The 17,000-nt window shown below is 42.0% G+C and overlaps 1 protein-coding gene across 2 annotated transcripts in view; it reads right to left on the bottom strand.

Annotated features, from left to right (window-relative positions):
* The window catches only part of THBS4 (thrombospondin 4), a 48,537-nt gene extending 32,399 nt beyond the window's left edge, over positions 1-16,138 (bottom strand). The window contains exons 1-3 of one of the 2 annotated variants that reach the window (XM_054489381.2): positions 15,997-16,094; positions 15,277-15,668; positions 10,599-10,802 (exon numbers count right to left, since the gene is read on the bottom strand). In XM_054489381.2, coding sequence (XP_054345356.1) covers positions 10,599-10,802; positions 15,277-15,484 — 412 coding nt within the window. In that variant the 5' untranslated portion in view covers positions 15,485-15,668; positions 15,997-16,094. Of the gene's footprint in view, positions 1-10,598; positions 10,803-15,276; positions 15,669-15,996 lie in introns of both variants that reach the window. The other variant, XM_063664942.1, reaches the window with a different exon arrangement.
* Between the last annotated feature and the right edge of the window lie 862 nt (positions 16,139-17,000).

Here is a 17,000-nt window from a genome sequence, read left to right as displayed (position 1 = left end):
TATGAAACTGCCTTTGCCAAATTATAACTCAGGAAATTATGACAGTGAGAGAAATCAGACCTAACCGACTCTATCTGGCTTCTAACACTTAAGCTTTCCTCGTTCATTCCCAGGCATAGGCCGAACTAACTTTGGGAAGGAATTCAGTAGATGGTTTGACTCTGAAGCAAAATTGATAACAGCCCTTTCCCGAAGACCCCCTTCTTGCCTGGGGACCAGTCTGCCTTTGCAGACTAATAAATTAGCTACAGGATTAGAAATTACAGTTTAGAGGTCATGCAGCCTCTGGCTCCAAGAGTCTGAACCTCCCCAAATTGCTCCTGGGGGTAACATCACTATTGTAAAGCCTAACATCAGTGTTTGAGATATTTTGCAGACCCTGCACTGGATGTATCAGCTGACACCACCCAGACCAGTAATCTGGCCCAATCATTTCTGCCATCACACCCAGGAAGAGAAGACATTAAGAAAACCTAACTTCGACCCACTATGATTTCATTTCCAACCAGACCAATCAGCACTCCCCAATTCCCAAGCCCTTACCTGCAAAATTATCTTTAAAAACTCTGATCCCTGAATGCTTGGGGAGACTGATTCGAGTAATAATAAAATTCTGGTCTCCCACATAGCCAGCTCCCACATAGCCAGCTCTACCCTTTCTCCACTGCAATTCCCCTGTCTTGATAAATGGGTTCTGTGTAGGCAGCGGGTAAGGTGAACCCACCGGGCGGTTCCAGGTACAGCTCTGTTTCTTCAGCTGCAGCACATTGAGTTCGCATCCTCGGTTTTCACTCATCACCAGCTGCACAGGTTTTCTTGGCGATTGCAGCTGGTTATCGTGCAGGGTTAGTACCCAGAATGCAGTGTAGATTGGATTGGAACTGAAGGCTGTCAGTCAGCGGGTGCTCGGATCTCAAACGGTGTCTCTGACTCTGCTCCACCTCTGGGCTGCTCTGTTAGATTCCTGACTCCCCTTCCTACTTTAGGTCTCTTTCTGCATGGACTTTTTGGACTGAGAGATTGAACTTCTTATAGGACTGTTCTGATCAAGTTATTGCCTCCTCAAAGCAAGCAAACAAATGAAATCCTTCAATAACTCCCCAGTGGATTCTAAATAACGTTTCAACTCCTTATCCCAGGACTGGCCCTAATCTTCCCACCACCTTAAGTCCCTTCATGCTGCCAAGTCTATATCTTACCGATTTTCCCGCATCCCACAGTATCTGAGGGCACCACTACAACTACTTATGAAGTGAAAAAAATAGATAAAATAGAGTGTGTCCACTCTAACTTTTATTACTCACAATTATGTCTTTTTTAAAATGTGGAACACTTTGTTGGTTATATAAATCCTTTCCCTCTAAATTTGGCATCTTTGTGTAATTGACAATTTGGTCAGGAGTTTGAGACCAGCCTGGCCAACATGGTGAAACCCCATCTCTACTAAGGATAATAACAACAAAAAAAATTAGGCAGGCGTGGTGGCGCCTGCCTGTAACCCCAGCTACTCAGGAGTGCCTGATTTTACGGCACTGTCCAAAAGCTACATTTCCATGCTTGGGACCAGCCGGACACAGGAACCACATAGCCTAGTCTGATTAAATACGATTTCAGTGGCTGGCAGGAGATGAAAAAGCAAGCCCAGGCAATGAAGATTTGAAATATTGCTATCTTCAGAAAGAATTTTCAAAAGATGCTTTTTGAAAAGTGGACCTGGTAGTCAAAAATATTATGATATGTTGAATGTCAAAGTTATGAAGCAGGGTGCCAGCTTTAAAGAACTAGAAATGATAATATTTTGTCTGCTTGGGCAAAGGAGTCCAGAGTGGCCTGGCCTGCAGGCAGCAAACTCACAAAGGTAGTCTGGAGCTCTTTGCTTTGTTTGGCAAATGGCTTTGCTCTTTGGCACTTTTAAACATATGATGGAAGCCATCATTGTCAACCTTTCCTCTTCTTTTTAAATAATTGTACATTTAAAAATTGCCTCCTTGACATTGATGTCTCTTGTGATGGATATTCTTGTTTGCCTTTGCTTATTTATCTTCATGCCCTATACACTAGGTCTTTGTAACTTTAGTGCTTTGGAAATACATGTAAAAGGTAAATCAGCAAATTGCTTTTTCTGAAAGTACTCTGGGTGACTCCTAGCTGTGATAAATGCAGTCTGTTTCAAAGTTTTCTTATGGCAATTTGAACAAATGTAAAGTTTACAGAGTATACACACACACACACACACATCTATCTAGTGAAAGGAAACACAGCAATTATGCTAAACATCTGCAGAAGACTTTATGTTTTGAAAAAGTATGAGATTCATCATAGTATGCAACTATCTAGTAGACAACAAAGCTGTGAGTGTGCACAGAAGCCCAAGGTCATGTTACAGGAAAGAGCTGCAAAGCAATTTCTTAAGCGCCCATGAAACTTCTCTAGCCTTGGTAGAATGACAAAATATTAGCATTATAAGTCATCCTGCTTAATATCTCACTTCACAAATTCCTTCAATAAAAGTGCAGCCTCTACCAGCACATTTCCAATAACAAGGAACTCATTACTTTGCAGAGAAGTCCATTTCACTTTTGGATCACTCTCCAAGATTTTCCTAATACAGAGCCAATATCTGTTTCCTCTGTCTTCTACCAATGGATCCTAATTTTACTCTTCAGAGCTAGAGAGAGATTTAGTCTGATCTTCATTCCAAATGACATTTTTCAAATATTATTTAAAAATTATTTTTAATTATTTTCATTTTTTTGAAACAAGATCTTGCCCTGTAGCCCAGGCTAGAGTGCAGTGGCGTGATCACGGCTCACTGCGGCCTCAAACTCCTGGGCTCAAGTGATCCTCCTGCCACAGCCTCCTGAGTAGCTGGAACTACAGGCATGTACCACCAAGCCAGGCTAATTTTTAAAAAAATGTATTTTTGGCTGGGCAAAGTGGCTCATGCCTGTAATCCCAGCACTTTGGGAGGCCGAGGTGGGTGGATCACGTGGTCAGGAGTTTGAGAACAGCCTGGCCAACATGGTGAAACCCCATCTCTACTAAGGATAACAACAACAACAAAAAAAATTAGGCGGGCGTGGTGGCGCCTGCCTGTAACCCCAGCTACTCAGGAGGCTGAGGCAGGAGAATCACTTGAACCTGGGAGGTGGAGGCTGCAGTGAGCTGAGATCGTGCCATTGCACTCCAGCCTGGGCAACAGGGTGAGACTCTGTCTCAAAAAAAAAAAAAAAAAAAAAAATTATTCTTAATTTTTTACCCAGACTGGTCTTGAATGTGTGGGCTCAAGTGATACTCCTGCCTCAGACTCCCAAAGTGCTGGGATTACAGGCATGAGCCACTGCACCTAGTCCTTTTTTCAAATATTATAAGGCAATTTTCATATTTTTCATGTCTTCTGTCTGGCTCCTTCATTTCTCTAGTTCCTTTAACTTTTCTACTTAAATGTGGTAAAAACAAAAAACAGAAAACAAAAAACAAAACCAAACAAAACAAAAAAACGGGGTCCAGATAGGTGCTCTTTTGGTGACTCTTTTCAAGGTAATCTTTGACTTGACAGTGTCCCTGTGAAATGTGTCCAGGACTAGACACAGTATTAGATGTGGCCTGGACAATTAAGAGTACAAGTGGGACTATTAGCTTCCTTAACCTGGCCATATGTATGCACTAATGAAATCTAAAATGTAAGGAGCTTTTTATAAACAGTTGCATCACACTATCTGTTCATTCATTCATTCGGCAAACATTTTTGAGTATCCATTATGTGTCAGGCAGTATCCTCAACACTGATTAGGATTTGTTGGTGATTAGAACCCTTGGGATAGATGTCTCACATCCTGAACTTCTGCAATTTGCTTTTCACTCCTAGTTGATAGCTTTACATTTATTCTTGTTAAATTTCATCTGATTGATTTTGGCCCATTGTATTATCTGGTAGGACTTTGTAAATATGAATGATAGCATCCAACATGTTCAACTCTTTTCTAGCTTTGAATTGCAAACATGATAAAATGTTGTCTTTGCTCAAGTCACTAACATGTTGGACAGTTCAATACCCAAGACAGAGCCCTGTCAAAAACCACTAGATAATTTGCTATACAGTGACTTATCAACCCCTAGCGGTACTTATTATCTAGCTCATTCTTTTTTATATTATTTAGAAAGGTATAATAAGCGACTTCATCCAATTCTTTTCTGAAGTCAGATACATTACGCTCACAGCATGTTTTTTTATCTATCAGCTTTGAAACTTTACTGAAAAAAAAATTTGACATGATTTATTCTTAGTAAATCCACTTTGTCTTAAAAAAAAATCCCAGATTTCTTTTCTAGGCAATCCCAAAATACATGAATAATCATATAACCCTCTGGAGTTCTGTCCTAAATTTCAGTAGCCTGTGGTTTTCAGAATCCACCCTTCTCTTCTTTATAAAAATGGAAACATTTGCCTGTCCTGTCTTTTAGGACCTTTCTGTTCTCCATGATTTCTAAATGATACTAACAGTGGCTCTACTATCACTTTCTTCACTAAATATCCCAATGTGTAATTCATCTGCACCTGAATAGTTAATCTCACTAAAGAGAGTGGGCGTTTTTCTGCTATCTCCTCATCTAGCTTGGATTTTTGTTTTCTTTTAACTGTTCTTGACAATTTGAAGAACATTCCCCTTGATGGGTAAGACAGAAACAAAAGAGCCATCTATGACTTACCTCCATCACCTGTTAATCTCCCATTACCTATGCCAGGAGGTAGGCTTATTTCTTCCATATCTTCCATATCTTATTCTGAACATGGCTAAAAACATCCATTTTATTATCTTATGTGTGAATCACCAACTTTGACTCAATTAGGTTTTAGCTTTTTTGTCCTAATTATTATAGTTTTGTGTCAAATTTTAAAATTCTTTCCATCTTCTGCATATGACCACTTTAAAATTAAGCTAATTCAAGGGCATTTCATAGGAATATTGTTAAAGTTAAAAGGGGAAATAGGCTTTGAGCTTTTAACACAGTCCTAGTACATTAAAAAGACTCCATAGGGCCGGGCGTGGTTGCTCACGGCTGTAATCCCAGCACTTTGGGAGGCCAAAGCAGGCAGATCATCTGAGGTCGGGAGTTTGAGACCAGCCTGACCAATATGGAGAAACCCTGTCTCTACTAAAAATACAAAAATTAGCTGGGTCTGGTGGCGTATGCCTGTAATCCCAGCTAATTGGGAGGCTGAGGCAGGAGAATCACTTGAACCCGGGAAGCGGAGGTTGCAGTGAGCCAAGATCGCGCCATGGCACTCCAGCCTGGCCAACGAGAGCGAAATTCTGTCTCAAAAGAAAAACAAAAAAAGACTCCATAAATATTATTATTAATGTTTGAGGCCCCTCATTTTTTCCACTTATTATTGGGTCTAAAATTTTATTTTTTAAGCTCTACCATCTCTCTTAATCTATATTTCTCTTTAGCTTGCAAGCTTCAGAACCACTACTCTGAACTATCTGACATGTCCTATCCTTAGGCTAAGGAGTTTCACTGACACTCTCTGGTCATTACAGCAAACACTTTGAGTTTCCTTCACTTCACAGCACCAAGTTGTTCTGAGACAATCATACTAAGACTAAAGAAGCAGTTCTTCTTGTTTTCTTTTTCTGAAGGTGAAATTGTCATCAAGGCAAGCCAAGAGTTCACCAAACCATCATCATTAGAAAACAGTTGCCTAAATAGTGGAAATCTCTCTTTCTCTAATACTGTTTAAGAGTATGAAAATTTTATTGAGCCTCATATAGTCTGAAGAAAGTTATTATACCTTATATAATTCAGTTCTTGCAACCAGCCTGTGAGGTAGCTATTATTATCCCCATTTTATAGGCAATCAACCAGGGCTAAGAGAGATTCAGAGATGTATTCATAGTGATGCAGTTTGTGACTCAAACTCAGGATACAAATTGGAAAGTTGTTTTTATGCCAGATACTAGAAGAGCATCAGCCATATCTTCTATCCAGCCAGGTGGTTTCTGCAGGATGCTGATTTCTATCAAGATTTAAAGTCTGCATTACTAATAACCTGGCAGACCACTTCTACCAGAAATACTACCTGGATCCTCTTACATCCTATTCCAAAAGGCCTTCAACATTTATTCATTAAAAAAAAAATCTTTTTTTGGCTGGGTGCGGTGGCTCAGACCTGTAAGCCCAGCAATTTAGGAGGCCAAGACAGGAGGATCACTTGAGGCCAGGAGTTTGAGACCAGCCTGGCCAATATGGCAAAACCCCATCTCTACTAAAAAAATAGAAAAATTAGCTGGGTGTAGTGGTGCGCACATGTAGTTTCAGCTACTCGGGAGGCTGAGGCAGGAGAATCAGTTGAACCTAGGAGGCGGAGGCTGCAGTGAGCCGAGATCCAGCCACTGCACTCCAGCCTGGGTGACAGAGCAAGACTCTGTCTCAATAAATAAATAAATAATTTTTTTTATTACCTACTATGTGTCAGATACTGTGGAATCCCAGAATTTCACAATGGTGTATGTCATTTTTCACAAACAAGTCTACTCTTCTCAGCCTCCATTTATTCTTTTCAATCTGTCCATGAACCACTTCTATGTACAAGGCACCTTGCTAGGTGCTGCGGCAGATGCAAAGATAAGGACTGTATAGTCCCTGTCTCAAGGGAGCTCCCAACTAAATGGAGAGAAGACCTAGAAGTAATTCAAGTACAAGGTGAGCTAAGATGAATGTCTTCCTTAAGCTGTACAAAGTCATATTAGAAAGAGTATCAGAAGGAGCTGGAGATGGGTCTTGAATGTGTAGGATTTGGGTGTCGAGAGGTGATGTAGGATATGTGTCGAGGGAGCAGACAGCAAGAACAAAAGGATGGAGGAGAGGCAGCACGCGCAGCCCCAAGGAATGGCAATAGCCTATCTTGGTGAAGCTCAGGCTGCATGGAGGTTGGAATGAGGGATAAACTGGAAAGGCTGCTTGGGGCCATGCAGAGTGAAAGCCCCGAATGCCTCGCTGAGACATAGGTACATTATTCAGTTTGGAAAGGGGGCCACTAGAGGTCTCAGAGGTCAGATGTATCTTGATCTAAATTATGTTTGTGAACAGTAATGAGGTGGCCTGGGGTAGGCTGACTTGGAGAGGGTGAGAGTAGAAGCAGAGAGCTCAGTGGCAAACTCTTTCTTTGCAGTCTTCATTAGCTACATTTTAATTTGTTTGAGGAGGTCATATGAGGCCCAGATGACGAAATTCTGCTCTTTGATGCTGTGTAGTCACCCTCCTTCATCTCCCAGTCCTGGACTTTAATGGAGGGAAGGGTGTATTTTATTTCCTACTCAGGTGTTTTAAGTCAGTAGAGATCCATTTGGATTTCTTCTGTTTCACCATTTTCCACATAAATCAGCAAAAGAGGAGATCAGCTGAACCTTGGCCAGATGAATGCTGTCTGGAGCCTACCATGTCCAGGTAGATAATTTATGGAGGGTTGTAGGGAGAATTATGTCAAGCCAGCATGGCCACCACTGAACACTGCAGTGGGGAGTCTTAACCACAGGCTCTGTCTTTTCCTTGGATCTGATGGACCCAGTGACTTCTTTTTATTGTTCCAGTCAGAATGGACTTCTCCTTCCTGAAACTTTTATATTCACCAGTGCTGGCAAATCTTCGTATTTTTTCTGACTGCTCCAGCGAAACAACTTCTCTGTGTCATTCTTCAACTCTTCAAGCTCTAATAATAGCATAAATCCCTCTTTGCCTTATGAGAATTCTCATTTCTAGATTCTTCCAGGACTTCTTCTGCCCCCATAGTTTCTAAGAACAATTTATCTTTCCTAATAGGTTGGAAGGTACGGAGATGTTCATCTTTCAGTTCTTCATCTCAACCCTTTCATCTTTTCCCCTAATTTTTTTTTTCTTTTGAGACAGAGTCTCGCTCTGTCACCCAGGCTGAAGTGTGGAGTGCAGTGGCGCAATCTCAGCTCACTGCAACCTCTGCCTCCTGGGTTCAAGTGATTCTCCTGCCTCAGCCTCCAGAGTAGCTGTGACTATAGGCACACACTGCCATGCCTGGCTAATTTTTGTATTTTTAGTAGAGATGGGGTTTCTCCATGTTGGCCATGCTGCTCTCGAACTCCTGACCTCAGGTGATCTGCCTGCCTCAGCCTCCCAAAGTGCTGGGATTACAGCCCCTAAAATTTTTGATCAACTGGTATTTACAGCTGACTCACATTACTGGTGATTCTTCAGAGGAAACATGCTAACGATCCCCTTACCCTCTACCTACTGCCCATTAAATCCAGTGTTACTCTTGCCTATACAAACTGAAAGGATCAGTTCAGGGGAAGTTGCTTCCTTGTGTTTCCCAGCAACACAGACTTTCCACAATGGGCTCACACATACTGGCCAATTTAGAAATAGAGGGTGAGAGGCAGTGAGGGTGAAAGCTCGGAGCAGTTTTTTACTCTGCAGAGGAACTTCTGGCCATTAAGCTGGATGAACCAAAAGAAAAATCTTTGCAATGTCTCTGAAATAGACAGGTTAGGAGAAGCTGCTGATCCACAGATGAAGAACGGTGATTATTACAGATCACAAACTGAGTAGCTGGGTTGTCAGAAGATGAGCAGTTCCTTCAACAGATGCTAGGCAAAATGGGGCTGTTTGATTCAAGGCAGAGACATGGGCAGAATCACCCCTCATTAGGGCTGAAGATGGGAAAAGGGGGACAGGAATGGTTGACCCACCTGCTGGCCATGTCCTCAGACTCACTTTATTATCTGACACCTCCTCACAGCCCCTGACAGGCTGTGAGGCACATACAGAGAAAGCAGACTTGGGAGTAGAGTGGAAGCAGGCAAGAAGCACGTTGGAATCTGACAGAAAAGAAGGGGTTAAAGTCCCATTCCTTTATACTTTTAACTTTAGAGTCCTATGAAAGTTAAGAATTAGAAACTTCTTTCATTTCCTAATGCCTACAGATTTAAGTGTACAATCACAAGTATAATCTAAGAGAGAGTTTGAAGCACTAGGAAGTGTCTGCTTTGTAAAGCAAACTGAAATAAACATAAAACCCAGCCAGAAGAACCAGCCCTCCTATTTTATTAAATACATGAAGCAGCAGGAACACGCATCTGTCACATTCCTTAATAAACAGGAACAGGTGTTGTCCCCCGGGGAAGGAGTGGAGGAGAAGGCAATGAAAAATAGTGACCATTTTCTTTGGGACTCACTTCTCAGTGCTTATAGTAACTCACTACGGCAACAAAACAAATGACAGCAGAGGGATCAAACCAGTGACAGGCCTGTGTAAATTGGCACGCACAGGTAGAAAAGAGCCCTATTCATCCTGTTCTACTGGTTGAGGTATATTCTTTCCATCATGGCCAGGTAGGTGCTTAAGGAGCTAGGAGCTAGGTCTACTGAGCACTGGCTTCAAAAGGAACATAAGAATAGTATGGGGTGGCTGTCATGGGCTGAATGTTTGTATCTGTCCCCTTCCTCCCGCCCCACCAAATTCATATACTGAACTCCTAATCTCCTGTGTGATGGTATTTGGAGGTGGGGCTTTTGGGAGATGATTAGGTTTAGATGAGGTCCTGACGGTGTGGCCCTCATGATGGGAATAGTGACCTTATAAGAAGAGACAAAAGAGAGCTTACTGTCTGTCTTCATCATGTGAGGACACAATAAACAGATGACCATCTACAATCCAGGAACTGGGCCCTTACGAGAAGCCAAATCTGCGGGTGGTATGGTTTGGATATGGCATGTCTGTCCCTGTCAAAACTCGTGCTGAAATTGGGTCCCCAATGTGGCAGTGTTGGGAGGTAGGGCCTTGTCGGAGGCATATGGATTATGGGGTTGGATCTCTCATGAATGGCTTGATGCTGTTCTCGAGACAGTGAGTTTCAGCTCTTGTGAAAATGGATTAGTTCTCAAGGGAATGGATTAGTTCTTGAGAGAGTGGGTTATTATAAAGCTAGGATGCCCCTCAGGTTTTCTCCTCTTCCCATGTGTCTGCTCCCCCTTTGACCTTCTCCACCATGTTGTGACACAAGAAAGTCCTTGTCAGAAGCCAGGGCCATGCCCTTGAACTTCCAGTCTGCAGGATTGTGAGCTAAATAAATCTCTTTTCTTTATAAATTACCCAGTCTCCGGTAGTGTTTTATAGCAACACAAAATGGACTGAGATGGCACCATGATCTTAGACTTATCACTGCCTAGAACTGTGAGACGTAAATGTCTATTGCTTAAGCCAAATAGCCTATGGTATTTTGTTATAACAGCCTGAGCTGCCTAAGATAATGGCTGAATTGTCCCTTGTCCTGTCTGTTCCAGAACTGGATTCAGAATAACACGAGGATGAGACAATGTCAAAAGGCATCTTGGTCACAGCAATTCTTTTTTTCGCCCAATGTCACTTTCTTCCTGAACTGCCCCCCCCCCCCACCAATATAGGTAAATGTACAGTAAGAAGAATTCAGTATTAAAAACTGAAATGACTAGTGAGTGAGAATTATAATTGTACAAGGAAACCATCTCAAAGACAGTATACCCCTAATCCTGGAATAGAAAAAGGAGATTTTTAAGAAAATAATTTCAGCAAATTTTCTTACCTTTGTTTAAGCGTCCCATCACAGTAAATTCAAAATATTTAGTGTTGTCAGTTGAAGAGTAAAGACCGAAGATGGTGGCTGAACTTTTAGTCTGCAGCTTGAAGGTGGAAATCACATAGAGATCATTCAGGGCGGGGTCTGTCAGGACCGGCAGCAGAGCGCCTGGGTTTAGCCTCTGACTGGAAGATGGGAGAAGGTCAAAAACTGGGAAGAAGGGAGAAGGGGTATAAGTGAAAGATTCAATTGTGGGGAAAACAGGGTTTCTTTGTTTGCGGGGGGGGGCAATTTGACAGTAAGCTACAAAGTAATGTAAACTAATCTTGTAATCCCTCTTCCATATTGCCAAACTCACCAGTTCTTCCCTGTCACTTTTATAGTGGCTGGACATTTGAGCCAGAAGAAATACAGCACAATATTCATCACTGGGTATAGCCCTCAAGAGAGGACTGAATTTGCAAACACAAAATTGGGTTTGGCTGAACAAGTAGCTCTGAAAATGCCCACCAGGAAAAGCACTAAAGGCTTAAAGTACAAGGGGGACTGGTGAAAGCATCCAAGCCATTGCTTTACTGATGTCCCCAAGCAGTGAATTTCTGTCACGGAGTCCCATAGGCACCTCCAGGACCAGAGCCAATTGTGTTTTCCTGGTCAATGACAAATGACAGGAAATGCAGCAGAAAACATGGATATGGTGGTAGATGTGCTGGTAGAAAATAATTTGCTACCTTTGTGAGACCTAAGTGTTCCCTTTGTGCCTTTACAATTCTCCAGCATTTCTCTGTTTAAAAAAATCTCAACATGGAAATAAAACAAAACAAAATGATGTGGTTTCTGTTTCTTGACTGTATCTTGACTGATAGAATTGGTCTACAAAAATCAGAATCTGCATTTGTATTTGTATAAGTTGGTTTTGATCAAGCAAGCAGTACTTTCTCTCACAAACTTTGTAATATTTATGAAAGCTATGAGAGAGTATGCCCAGAGTCATTTAAAAGGCAAAGGCCAAATTTGGGTAATACTCAGTGGAAGTTATTTAGTGTATCTATTAGCACATGCAAATATCATTTGAACAATTCCATAGGCTGCAGAAACTTCAGCACCTACAGCTGTCTCTTGGATATAATAATCTGGTTATTAAATGGGTAATATTGACAATTGATAAAGAGTTCTTACAAATCAATAAAATGATAAGCATCCTAATAGAAAAACGGGCAAGGAATATGAAAAGGCAATTTACATAAAAAGAATTACAATGACCATTAAGTATATAAATAAATGTTCATGTATTTATCTAATGATGCAGGAGTTGCTAACTTAAACAATAGCATATTGTTTTCACCATCGGATTGGAAAACTAGTAAATACAACAGTACTCAACTGCTCGTGAGGGTTCAGGGAAATGGGCACTCTCTGTACCACTGTGTAACATTTAAACTAGTATAAACATTTTGAATACAGTTTAAACAACAGTATCAAAGGCCCTAAAACATATGTGCTCTTTGATCTAGCAATTCTACTTATGGGAATTTATCCTAGGGAAATAATGGATAACATGGTAAATGATTTAGGTACAAGAATATTAGACACTAGTGGTAATTCTAGAATTTCTATTTAGGAAAGAATTAGGTGAAAATCTAATTGGAAGAGAAGTAAACCTGAGCTCTGTTGGCACAGCATTTTGCTATGAAAACATTAACTGTCCTTAGCAAAAAAAAAAGAAGGGCTTGGCTGAGATTGAGGGGATGGTTAAAATCATCCCAAACCATCCTGTGACACTTGCACTTGTTCAATAAATTATTATTTACAATATCAAAACCAGAAACAACTTAAGGGTTCTATATTACAACCCTGGCTAAATACATTTTGATTCTTCCAAAAAGCAGAACACTACCTATTTTTAAAATGTAGCTGAATACTTACAGATGTGAAAAGATGTTCATGATACATTAAGAAAATAGGATTCTAAAACTATATGTATAACATAATTCCATTTGAAATATATTTTTGCATAGAAAAAGATTTGAAATGAAAGACAATACAACAACATGTTAATGTTAATAGAAGCTATCCCCGGGTTGCATAAATATAAGTTTTAAATTTCCTCTTTTCTTTTTATTTGATTTTTTGCTTATCTAACTTTTATCTTTTCTACAATGGGCAGGTATTGCTTTTGTAATAAGAAAAGAATGAATAAAAGTTCTAAAGCAAACAGGCAAAAACCTAGTTACTCAAGAATATCTACCCTTTTTAAAAGACAATTTGTCTTCAAACTGGATCTATATTGTATTTTTCACATGTACCAGGGGTCCTTACACAATAATGAAATTAATGAGACACGTTGGAAAGCAGAATATTTACTGTGTTCCTCTTAGTGCCTATATCCCTAAACCATAAACACTGTTGCCTACTGCATTTCAAAAGGGAAATTGGATTTTTTAATTTTCAAGAGAATTGGAAACTTTACATTTCCACTAATGAGGGCATAGGGAAATTAGGCAATACGTTTTAAAGTTCCATTCAGGACAAAACATCTTCAGAAAAGAGATATGTGTTTAAAGTATGGGAACTACCTTCAAAACAAAACTCTTGGTACTCTTGATTCTTGCTTTGACTATGATCAGGTTCATGATGTAACTCAAGCTAAACTTGCGGTATTTCAATCTATGGTTCGTCCAATTCATTTGCATCTCTCTCAAGAGGCAGAGATGGGATTAGTTAGTAATGAACATAGAGAGTGTTTTGAAAAGGAAATGAGACACCACCATTTTCTATTAATGTTATTATGTTTTAGTAAAAGTGCCAGGATCAAAGCACAACCCTCTACTGTTAGAGGTGAAATTACTGCTACCAGTGAGCGCAGCTACTATGGTATGTAAATTGAATATATACTAATTTAAGACTAGCAATGAAGCTCAGAGGAAGGAGATAATCAAATTATCCTATTAAGCCTGATAATTGCAGACTAGATAATGCAATAAAGGAATCTATCAGAAACTTAACTTAATCAGATCATCTACAGCAACTAAATTACCCAGATAATTTAGGTTGTATAGGCCGAGTTCAAATCTCCATAAAATGGTCAGGTATGTCTGAGACATAACTAAGGCACACCATAAAGCTGTATGTTCAAAAGTCAAGAATGTATATAACACAAAAAAAAATCACAAATAATTTAAAAAAATAACAAATAAATTCAAACTTGCCAAATATCATCACAATAAGACTTTTGAAGTGTTTAAAAGCTTCCTTTTTTACCTTCCTAGAAGTATGGGGCACGGGCTACAGCATTTCAAATATTTCAACACAAACTAAAAGTTAGCAGTACTCTAACCCCTGAAACCACAATTCTGGTTGTCTGGTCTGGAATAAAAATGAGTTATTTGGCGAAATGCAGTTTAAATGGGTGATTCCAGCAGCGGGAGGCAGGGAAGTTGAGAACGCCCTCATAGGCAGTCTTTGCTCTGGCTACAAGAGGAAAAACAACTTTTACTTCAAGTTGTGTGTTTCTTCCAGTTTTACTTCCACAGTCAGTAACAAATCAACCCAGGCACCAAGTTCAAACAGATGAAGCTCACCCCTGACCAGTTAGGGCCAGTTACGGCCCTAAGATCTTTCTTTGCTTAAATCATGTCTTCCTTTTGGTCTTTACAAAAAAAATCTGTTTAACTGCTTTCTACCCAATGGCTATTTCACCCCATTTCACCAAGAGGTTTGAGGATTGTCCAAGTATCTTTTCACATTATTTATTGAATTTTTACCGTTTCATAGAAAAAGACGAATTTCTTTCTTTTTTCTTTTTAAATTATAGATTCGGGGGTACATGTGCAAGTTTGTTACATGGGTGTATTGCATACGGTGGGATTTGAGCTTCTAGTGAACACATCACCCAGTGAACGTAGTACCTAATTGGTAGTCTTCCCAACCCTCCCCCCTACTTTTGGAGTCCCCAGTGTCTACTGTTTCCATCTTTATGTCCATATGTATCCACTGTTTAGCTCCCGCTTGTGAGAACATGGTATTTGCTTTTCTGTTCCTGCCTTAATTCACTTAGGAAAATGGCCTCCAGCTGCATCCATCTTGCTGCAAAGAACTGATTTCAGTGAAAAAGACCAGTTTCTCAGCCCTTCCTATTTACCTCAGAAATTAAGACATCAAGCCAACCCTTGAAAGAAACTTTCTTTTTGTCGTTCAAGCAAAGTCAGAGCAGAAAATGCAGGTGGCAGGGCAAGTAGAGTAATTCTGCGTCTTTCTCAGGGATGTCAAGAGCAGACTCTGGGCGAACATCGCTCTGCCTGAGGAAGGATTTAGGGAGCAAGGCTGCCTGGAGGGAACCGGCACAGGGTGCAGGACCCGGAATTCACCCTACACCAGAGCCTAACATGTTAAGAGGTTTAGGGCCGTGTAGCAAGTTTTGAAGGCAACCCCACGTCTTTGCATAGTCTGAAAGAATTTTGCATCCCGTATTTAGGCAATTGTTCTCATCATTGGATAATCGAATTTCGGAAAATTCTAGACTAATCACTACCTCCAATCACAATATGCTTTGATTGGGCCCGGGAGGGACAGAGAGGGGCTGAGCAAGGCCCCAGGAGCACAGGGCCAAGCAGGTCCCTCCACTCACTCAGCAGATGGGGCACCCGGTGCCCGGCGCTTCCGGGCCCGACCGGAGCCCACTTACCCTGGGGGGTGGCCTGGGCGCCGGCCGCTAGCCACGGCTGCAGGACCAGGTGCAGCAGGAGGACGGCGGCTCCGCGCGGGGCCAGCATGTTGGCTCTTCCTGCTCCCCGCGAGGCCGGGGGCGACGGCGGCGTCGGCCCCGCCTGGAGGTCCCCGGGCCGTGCGTTGAACCTCGGTCGGGGCCCGGGCCGGCGGCGCAGGTGACCCATGCTCGGCGTCCGGGCTGCCGTCGGGGGCGCGCTCGCGTCCCGGCCGCGCGGTGCTGGGGAGCTGGCTGCTAGGCTCTGCGGCAGCGGCAGCGGCCGGGCGCTTTATGGTGCGGCCGGGCGGGGGAGGGCCGGGACAGGGGCGGCCCCCTTGGCGGGATCCCCTGTCCTGGGAAGAGCTGGGCAGCTGGAGCCGAGAGCCGGGGCCGCAGGGAGAAAGGCGCGGGTGTAAGGATGGGAAGGAGCCTGGACGGACCAGGTCCTGGGGTGGGTGTAGACACGGCCCCGACGCGCGAGAGTAGGGGCGAAGATGGGCAGTCGGGGCTGGAGAGAAAGGGGTGCTGAGCAGAGGCACTCGGGGCCACAGGGGAGAAAGGAGCGGGAGGAAAGGGGCGAAAGGGAGGAAGAAAGTGACACTGACCCACCAGCTTTGGGCACCTTCAGTCCCCCACCCCTTGCGCTCCTTTTGTTTTCTAAAAAGAAGAACATCCTTTGGATCGGCTTTGAACGCCCACCTTGGGTTCCCTTGCGAATGAATCCTGAAGTTCTCCAGGAACGCTCTGCCTCCTAAAGTGGCCCAGAGAGCAGCGAGTTTCTTTTATTTCTTCAAGCTTTTCTTGAATACTTGAAACGCTGATTTTTTTTCTCTATCATTTTGAGACACAGTGAAAGTTTGAAAGTTTTTGTGTTTTTAATGGAAATAAAACACATCTCAAGGAATCCATCCAGACAGAGCCATTTCTAGGCTGGTGAATCTGTGCTTTATGGATAATTTGTTTTCAGTATGGTTTCCAAACGCCCTGCTTGCCCACCTCTATTCCTCTGTCACCAAAGATTCCGTGTGACAGTTTAAAGGTACGGGAGTAAGACTTGAAAGAGATCAGAGGAACGCAAGTAATTCGTCCTTTTCCTGGGCAAAGCTCCCGGAATGATATGGATTAACTAGAGGAAAAAATATTTGATAAACAGTGGCAAAAATTTCTCCTCTGTAACAATCTCGACTAATGGAGAAGATCCAGCAAAGTAGTGCTATCTCTTTTATGTCTCAAATAATTCCATTTCAAAGTTTAATAAGCCACAAACTGGTAGATTAATGCACCATTTTATCCCCAAACTGTGCTAAAATAACCTGACACCAATTATCACTCAATTTACAGCTAGCGACCTGGAGATTTGTGAGCTATCTGCAGAGCTCTCTAATATGTAAGGTCCAATACAGGTCTATCCAGGGTTCCTTTAATGCCACATTACACTACAGTCACTCTTTCGAATGGGGCACCATATGTCTACACATGAGAGAGCACTGAGAGACACAGAGGATGTCCATACATATCAACTAATGAGATAAACTAGATTTGGGAATCTTCAAATCTCCAGACCATGTTCCCAGGAGTGGCCTGGGTTTGAGAAGAATCTAGGCTCCCAACCTATGCTTCAAGTGGGACAGCCTTGCCTTTCTATGTTTTGTACAGTAGACTTCAGAGATTAAGATTTTCTGTGGAGACAATGTTTGGATGCT

This window comes from Pongo pygmaeus, chromosome 4 (assembly GCF_028885625.2).
Source record: "Pongo pygmaeus isolate AG05252 chromosome 4, NHGRI_mPonPyg2-v2.0_pri, whole genome shotgun sequence".
Taxonomy (NCBI): Eukaryota; Metazoa; Chordata; class Mammalia; order Primates; family Hominidae; genus Pongo; species Pongo pygmaeus.
This window is presented reverse-complemented; position numbering and strand designations above follow the sequence as displayed.